The 9,784-nt window shown below is 32.5% G+C and overlaps 1 protein-coding gene across 1 annotated transcript in view; it reads right to left on the reverse strand.

Moving 5' to 3' along the window:
• Positions 1-9,784, reverse strand: part of Dmd (dystrophin) — a 2,373,110-nt gene that overhangs the window by 1,494,152 nt on the left and 869,174 nt on the right. The window contains exon 17 of the mRNA XM_017795501.2: positions 6,192-6,367. Coding sequence (XP_017650990.1) covers positions 6,192-6,367 — 176 coding nt within the window. The remainder of the gene's footprint in view (positions 1-6,191; positions 6,368-9,784) is intronic.

The raw sequence follows: 9,784 nt of genomic DNA on the forward strand, positions 1-9,784 counted from the left end.
ATTGGACTAATCAACCACTATTTTATTGAATTTAAGGGCCACTTCTTAGGATGGAGCCTATACCTGATATTGCTATAACACTTAGCCACCTGAGGCTAGACAGGTCACAGGACACAGGGGAGAACTTAATACTAGTATTCCACTAAATAGTTATCATATTAAACTGACACTTAATGACTTATTGTCATACCCATAGATTAATGCGTCTCTCAACTCTCCACAGGGAAGTCTCCAGATAATTCAGAAGCAAACTAACGTGTGAAAATCGCTGTTATAATGCAGGGGTTTCAAAGTTCATGGTCTATCAGAATGACCTAGGGAGATTATAAAAGCTTTTGAAACCACCAGCAGAACTTTTTGTTAAGCAGGTTTATAGAGGACTTCCAAATTTGCATTTCACACAGGCTGTAAAGTAAGGTTGCTGTTTTATGCACTGTGCTTTGAAGACTCCTACTCAAGTGCTTTCTGCTTTGTTAGTATGTGTCTAAATCTCTCAACATTCAAGTTTTCACAATGTGGTTATTGGCTTAACTTTGATTTATCTGGCAAAATACCTTTAAGAAGAACAATAACTTGATGGTTATCTCTTGGAATATATGAAGATAGTATAAAAAAGGATGTATTCTTCATAAAAACCACTTACCAAACTAAAATTTGAGTTCACGAATAAGGTCATTTTACTCTATCCTATTAAAAGCAAGCATTGTAGATATAGCATTAGAATGGAAATTAGGAGAGTCAGCACTAGTCCTTATTTTGCAGATGAAAGCAAGTTATTTAACCTTTCTAGACCTCAATTAACCTGTAATCCCAAACAATTATAGTCTCCATAGGAAAAGAGAAGCAAATGATCTAAAATGTTTTGTTTTCCTGAGCTGTACCAAGGAGGAAAAATTGTTATGCCAAGTCCAACTTCCCAGGTATTTTATAATCAATTTATCACCTACAACATTTAAAAACTGTAGCTCATAGACACATTAATCATCTAATTATGTTCTTCAACAAGTTAGAGCGGTTTAATGTATGACTTCCAGATTTTGTGGGGGAACCCAATAGAAAAAAAGTATGCTTTAGGGATAAATTTCATAAAATTACAGAGTTCTTTTTTGAATGTATCAATTTTCTAAGGATGTGATATAAATTGGTACTATCCCTGAAGCTGCCACAAAAGTACTGAAAGATTACAAATTAAAAAGAAAAAACAAGAAAACTGAAAAATAGAAAATAAGAGTTCGATCTATAGTCTAGTCAATTTATGTTGTTATTTAGTGTGCATACAGTGCACAACCAAATAACTCAAATACATCCTCTGTCTGTTTCTGCTAACATGAAAAACAAACTTACCACTTGGGCTTTGGTATTCTTAAGTGCCTCTAATACTGTTCTTGAGTTCCAAAATGCTAATTTATTAAAAATTTACATGGAAAATGATCTTCACTGAGATGACATTTGCTGAAAAAAATGATTCAGCTTGCTATTGGTTACACCTGGTTGATACCAAAATATAAATTAAAGTTTTATGAAAATCCTGTAAATAATTGCTACAAATTAGGCAACAATGGCTTGAACAAATGTCCATTAACTAGATAATAAAGCTACTTTTAAGATACTGTGAATGCCGAACTCTGATAATTGCCTATATGGAAAATTTCAATAAAGGATAGTAAGCATATACTGTTAGAAATAATTACCTTGTGACCCAAGAATGAACACCTTTGTAAATCTTAATGTAAGGAGGACAATTTAAGAAGTAAATTATGCATATATAGAAACTTTGTGATAATTAAGAATTCAAGTAACTTAACCATGGGTAATTAAGAAAAATATAGTGTAGTTCAAAGCTGAATTTTCAATCTCTTAATGGGTTTGAGCAAATAAAGATATACTCATGGGTGAAAATAGAAATAAAGATTATTTTAGAAGTTGATGTGCTTATTATTAAGAACAATCTCATGAAAAACAAGGCAGAACTATTAAATTACATCACAATGTAAATAAAGGTTACTTCAATTAGTTGAACTGCACCATTGACTCTTTCAAAAATATTCCTTATTTATTAAATGCATGTTATAATGAGATCTAAGTAAAATTTAAATAATTACAATGACATCCTATTATATTGGTGATGAGAATTTGTATGTAGGTGGATTTAAGGTATATAATGAAATAATGTAATTTATTGTTTGAAGTGGAATAATTGAGTTGAGGAGCTAGACATACAATCTATTGAGAATAGGAATAATATTGAATACATTTAAAATAATTGCCTGATTATTTTCCCAGAAGTAATTGAATTTATAGGGCTCTTACCTCTGGTGTGAAATCATAAAGAGAAAGTATTGAATATATTAATTTTAGAGAGATTATTGGAAATGGAGAGCAATCATACCACACACATACAGAGAGAGAGAGAGAGAGAGAGAGAGAGAGAAGACAGAGAGACAGAGACAGAGACAGAGACAGAGAGACCGAGAGAGACAGAGAAAGACAGAGAGCTTAGTTTCTAGAATTGGCAGTTACAATGATTAGAAAATGACTTAAATAATGGTACTTGCCCAATAATGAAATATAATTATGATAAATAAAGAACAATCTAAGAGAATATGGTCAAAGAAACCAGCGAATTCAGGATGGAAATTCTATTTTGAAGAGGAAAACAAGAATATTTAAATATTCATACCATTTGACATAATACTATCAAATTTCTTCCCACCAACTCTATATGTCAATGATCTCCACCAATATCGTCAATATGATTGCCATCACTTTTTACCTCTAACTGCTTAACTTCCACTCCTACTAACTCTGTCATCTCCATGAACAGCAAACCAGGGTATTTCATATAGCTACTGAAAATTTACTAGGTTCAGGCACAGATTCAGTGCCTCTTCATCCTTCATGATGGTGTTTTATAATGTGGAAATGTCGAATCTGATACATAGGTCTTAAGTAATTTTCTTGAGGTCATAAACTAGTAATTAATAAAAGCAAAATTCAAACCTCAGTAATAGGTCTTAAGTAATTTTCTTGAGGTCATAAACTAGTAATTAATAAAAGCAAATTTCAAACTTCAGTAATTTTGATTCCAAAGTCCATAGTTATTATTCTATTTGCTACTCAGACTAATAGGCAAGGCATTATCATAAAGTATGTGTGAAATGTAATTGGGGACAGTAACATGAAAATAGTGACAATGGTTGGATTCAGAGATGGACCTATCCAGATCACAGCATTGATTGTTAAAAAAATGACATTTGAAAAAAGGAGTCAAATATGAAGAAAAATAGTTTGGGAGCCATTCGCTCTGAAGCTGACAGAATCAATGAGAGAGGACAGTTGAGATTAAGTTGCAAGAATGAAGAGATTGTTTTATGGGACACTCTCACAGAAATTGCACAGAGAGGAAAACAAATCAAATGAAGAGTGGTAGGGGGATAATCTGTAGTTGGTCATAAATGCTGAATGAGAACATTTTTTTTAAGTAAGGGAAATAATAGAGTACGAACACAATATTTACAATGAAATGTTATCGTTTTGTGTATGGCGAGAAGGACACTAGGAAAAAGAAAGCTTTCGGTCGCATTTTCATACTTTTTTAAACAAATGCCGTCCTGTAAACAATTATAAATTACTGAATTGAATTGCTTCAAAATGCTTCCTCTTTGCTCAGGTTAAGCTCTTCATTTTAGAGTCTTATATAGTCTGTCTATATAATTATGCTGTTCAAAACAGTACACCTAGCGAATTGCAATCTAGCGCCAAGCATAATTATGCTAGGACAACAGGTATAATTAGATAGCTTTAGGCGAACCATGACATAATATCACCTTAGTCATATACCCACTTAAGAAATATTTTCTGTGCAGCTCAGGCTGAAATCTTAGCTCAGGTACTCTGTAGCTATGTATAATACTAATCCCAGACAAATTTATCTTGGGAAGTTATCAGGAAGAATAAAGGCTGTTCAGTTAAAGCACTGAATTTAGTTCTAAGTATACAACAGAATCCTAAATGTGTCAATTTTTATTTAAATAATCTTTATGTTCCCAATCAGGCCTCTCATCATTGGCAATCAAGATGAATACTGAGAACATGATACAAAGAGAATTTAAGTGGCAGAGTATTTCACCATTAGCCACTGTTCTCAAAAACAAAAGAAATCAGAACACAATTTTCTAACCAACTATAGTCTCATAACGAGAGCCAACAATAAACTTTTGAAGACAGATTGACATGACTCAACTTGCTTTGCTACTTTCTATGTAAGAGTACTACTGTAGACATTAAGACTACTAGGCAACTAGATTTTACTGCACATGAAGAAATGATGGAAGGTTGTTGGATTGTTACATAGTACACATAAATGACAAGTTCACTATGCATCATTTATAGACAAATATTTAATGCAATATGAAACAAATTAGTGTACATATTGTTAGAAAAATTAAAAGAAAATTAAAAATTTTACTGATTTATTTTTGCCCTTTGTTTTCTTTTTTCCATCACCATCAATGAATGGTAATATTTCTACCAATAATTCTTGATGATTAGACTATAGGTGGAATTTGCTGCCTATGATATTTAAAGTTTGAGAAACATTTGACTGGATAAAAGATTAACAAACTTTTTTTTCCTGATGGGTCAAATAGAAATTTTGATCATCTTAATCAGTTGAAAATGTGATACCACGGCTGGGAGATGGCTCAGTGTGTAAAGCACTTACTGAGAAACGTGAAGATCTGTGTTCAAATCCCCAGAACCCACATAAAAGCTGGGTATAGCAGCTCTCATCTGTAATCCCTGTGCCGCTGCTGTGAGAAGGGAAGCAGAGACAGGAGAATCCCCAGAAGTTCACATTTCAGCTAGCTCTGTCTATGGATTGGTGAACCATAAAAACAACACAAAACAAGACTTTGCTTCAAAGGAAGTGAAAGGCAAATATCAATACCGATGATTTTCCTCTGACAGACATACATATGCTATAGCATGTGGGTGCACAAGCTGACACACAAGAATACACATATGATACATATATGTGACTCATCTCATGCACTCTTAGAATCATACACATGCATCATATATACATATAAAAAGATTTTAAGATATATAATGACAAGTCTTACTTCATGATTCACACAAAAACTAGCAGTGGTTAACTATGCTCTGAAGGTTTTGCTTAGTTAATAGAGCCCTGTAGTAGACAGATATGACTAGAATGATGAAGCCTGTTACTTAGTCTGAAATTTTCAAATAAGATTATAAGTTATGAAAGAATGCAAAATTATCAAATAATGTATTCAAACAACTTTTTTAGATGTTTCTTTTCCTTTGATAAGAATATCTGACATAGTGGTTTTGGTCTGTATTCATCCCATAAGTCTATACCCTAAAATATACATATTCTAATGTCAAGTGTTCTATGGATTCCTAAGCATATACTACTTAGAGACATAAGGCATATTGCACTGTAATTCGTGAATCTTAAAATCACAATAATGAAATGGAATGGAAGTTGTACCATTTTTATGATTTTTGAGCTTGCTTTGCCTTTATGATATTGTATCATCATCATTTTAATATAGCCACTGATTTACATAATACCTAACTTATCTACAATGTCTACTTGAGAATATCCACAAAAAGATCAGTTAAAATTTTTAACACCTTCAAGAAAAGACTTTATAAATATCAAAGAACAGGAAATCTGTTCTGTAATTACTCCTGATTTAGGATGTGCATATCGAGACATTATGTTCTCATAAAGCAGCAGAATGGATCTCGCCTATTAAAGGTGTACTTTTTCATGAAAATGCACTTTCCATTACTAGAATAGAGTCATTTAATGCAGAACTAAAGATTTCACAAGCAGGCCTTTTATCAAAGAAGAAAGAAAGGACACTTTCACGATTAAAATATGCCATGGCTCTTCCTTCATCACTTGTGGTGACTTCGTTCAGTTCAGAAGACAGCATTTCCACTAAGCATTCAGTTTTCTAGATAGGAATTTCCTGAATAAATTTCAAATTTTACCTCATTATTTTTCTCGCTACTTAACTGGCATTATGGGTACCAAGCTTTGGGAAAAGCAGTTTAAGTTAAAAAACTCAACCGTCAAAATGGCTGTAAATGAGTTTTCCTGCTTAACGACGAATCTTCATTTGTGAATAAAGCCATGAATAAAATGCTCTCACCTTTTCCTAATTTCAGAATCCACAATAATCTGCCTCTTCTTTTGAGGAGGTGGTGGTGGAAGTTCCTCTTGGGCATGCTTTACCAGGATTTGTTCCCTTGTGGTCACCATAGTTACCGTTTCCATTACAGTTGTCTGTGTTAGTGATGGCTGAGTGGTGGTGACAGCCTGTGAAATCTGTGAGAAGTATTGAAACAGAGGTCAGACACTGCTTGAAAGACTTCAGTAAAGACTGCTTCGAGTAGTGAAGGAAAATAATGAGAAACTGTTCCTGCATGTTGGTAGATTGACCTTCAGATCAAAATAGCACCGTATCGAACCTGAATCAAATTGTTTTATCTGACTTAAGTTATGTTGACTGAAACAACAAAACTAGGTAATCTCAAAATCAGAACTAAACTCAGTGCCTCTTGAATTTATTGGGGAAACTGTATTTCCTATATATAGGAAATAAAGGAGCAAAGAGAAAAAGTTAAGGTGTCATTCTACTATTTAGACGTTTAAAGTGTTCACAACATTAAGATAAATTTTACTGAGGTATCTGAGCATCAATTCTAACTCCTAGGGCATTGTACGTGCTTGCTAGTTGTTTCTTAAAATTTCAGACTGAAAACAACACTTGAATGAAAAGTAAACGTTTCAAAAAGAAAGCATTATATTAAATATAGTTTATAGAATGCAATTTTATCTCATAATAATTATTCTGTATTCTACACATTATAAAATGATATTATTTGAATGTTGTAATAAATGCAGTTAAAACAAAGAAGTGATGTCTTTTAAATTTTCAGTAAAGGGTTAACATAAAGTGCTTATTTTATTCCATACGTATGTTTGAACTTCATATTATTCAAATGTTCAAATATACCCTACCCTCTATGTAAGTTAGTGAATATGTTCAAATATCTGAGTATGTGAATTCAGCATTAGAGCCTCTTAATTTTGAATCACATTTGACTTCTGGTAAGACTTTTGGAGGAGGCGTAGTTCATCATAATTTGGTTTACAGCTGTCACCCCTATGCCTAAGATATTATCATACAGACAAGTTGTATAATGAAAAAAATTTCTATCATTTTTAATTTACCAGTTTTCTTCTTTACAGTGTTCACTTCATTATGACTATAAGTTACCACTGTTATGTTAATTATAAACCATTTGATACCATTTGATAACCAAGGTATGTGAAGACCCAATAAGGATCTTTGCAACAAGGCCAAAGAAGGCCTGCATTGGATCTGCACTTAGGTAGGTAACATAGGAGCCAGTATATGGCTGTGGCCAAAATTTGTTCTATGGGCATTCCTGCATTTCTGAAGAATTATGAGAGAAGTTTAGAGTAATTTCTGTTCCTGAATAAGTGATGACTGATTCCTTCAATGGGAAGAAATGTGAGAAGCCTTAGGAGTTTTACTTTAACTTTGAAATTGGCAAGAGTAAGAAAATGACCTCTCACCAGGGTATCTCCCATAAAAATGTTTTCAATTATACACTTTAAAAATACTATCTTTTGGAAAAACACTATCTTTACACATGTGAAGGCCTTAAGTACTTCTATTTTGATACCCTCCTTGAGCAAATAAAAAGTGCGCAAACAACAACCAAAAAAACTCATTGTGCCACTTATAGCTTTTTACCTTTTATCTTCTCTAAGCTCTTCAGAAATTCATTATTCAGAATCAATCACTCAACTCTAAGCAACTTTAATTACGTACTCCAATGACAGGGTATATCAAGATGAAAGCAAAGTTGTTTAAAATAGAAACTCAAACATAATTGCACCTAACATAAAATGAACATTAAATGAGCAAATTAAGTTTACCTTTAGTCAGAATGAAAATGCAACTTTATTAGTATTCCAAGAACATTTTATTACAATATTTTTAATTCAAAGGAAAGATATTCTACATACATACAATAACTGCCAGAAGAGAAGAAAATATTTATGTAAGAAAAGTGTCTAAATTCAAAAAGCAGTTATCTGTATGCAGACAGTCTGAAAAGATAGAACATTCTTTTAAAGTTGTATCTTATTGAATATTCATTGTATTAAACATTTGACGATGAGATGAATTTCTATAATATTAATGTTTTCTTAATGATTCATATATTAAAACTGAATAAACTTACCGAGATATGAAATGGCAACACAATAACTTATAAGACTTCATTTAAGAATATACACAGCCACCATAGGCCACATAGGCCACAGACCTTGGTCGTCTCCCAGAACTTGAAGGTAAGATATTATTGCTGATGACAGGACATACTTCAGACACAAAGCTGGAACTGGCATACATAGAAACCTCCTTCCCGAAGACCAGCTCTCATATTATGGAATCATCATCAATTATTTTATATTGTATTAGGTAATGAGATAGGTGCTCAGTAAAATTATAAGTATGAAAAATAATAATACACTATACATAAAATCAAGGATGTTCCATTTCATATAGTACAAAGATAGAATTTCCTTAGTCAGTGTTTTAAAATGTACATTTATTCTGGTGCTAAATCCTGGATCTAAACTTCTGTGTCTCATGAATGTATACTGAATAACTACCATAGATAAGCATAGCAAAGAGTAAACACCAACCTTCATGACAGCATTTGGGTAACTGAATTTAATTTTAATCTTAACTACTGTTCTGTTTTGTTACTGATAATAAGGTAATAAAACTTCTTGAATAGCAACTGACATTGGGAGCATGAGCACAATTAGAGTCAAATACTCAGGGGATGTCATAAAAGAAATCATTCTTCTCTCTGAAATAAAATACTGTATTATAATTAAGAAAGTTCATTCTGTGAAACTGTCTCTACAATTTTAGGTATTTTGTTCCAAGTTCCAAATAACTTTTAGTACAAAATATGTCAGAAAGGAGAGATACATGCTGTCTCCTGGATTCATATTAATACAGAATTTGAGCAACCATATTATTTAACTGCACCTGCAAATTTTCAGCGGCAATGACATTTAATTTTTCTGATTTACCTGACCTTCCACTACATACCAGCTGAGGTAGAAGCGATGAAACATTCTGTAACTACTGATTATGAATGATGTAGTCAGCACAAGAGCTCACGTTTCTTTATACTTAATTTCATTTATATTTGGTAGGCAATAAATGAATATGACTAATGAGATTCTAAATATATGTCTATGTTAAATGAAACATAGTATCAATAACAGAAGTAAGTATAAATTAAGTACTTGGGGAATTTTATTTTATCATGATCTCCAACATGTCTCTGAGTTTCATTTAGAAAAAAAGTGGAAATTTCTTCACCATTTCATTGTTTCATATAAAATTTCAAGCAAAGCGAAACATACCACAAAAAAATTGAGACTAGAAAGATGCTAGAGAACTGACCACTGTATATATATGGGCACCATATATATAATCCACTGGCCAGTCAGCATAGCTGAATCTGAGTTATAGGTTCCCTAAGAGACCCTGTCTTAGAAGATGAGATGGAAAGGAACTGAGGAAGACACCTGACTTGACCTCTAGCCTCCACATGCATGCACATGCACACAAGCATGTAAATACACCAGACGAATATATATATATATATATATATATATATATAT

The sequence above is a fragment of the Nannospalax galili genome, unplaced genomic scaffold, assembly GCF_000622305.1.
Source record: "Nannospalax galili isolate Female #2095 unplaced genomic scaffold, S.galili_v1.0 scaffold7, whole genome shotgun sequence".
NCBI classification, from domain to species: domain Eukaryota; kingdom Metazoa; phylum Chordata; class Mammalia; order Rodentia; family Spalacidae; genus Nannospalax; species Nannospalax galili.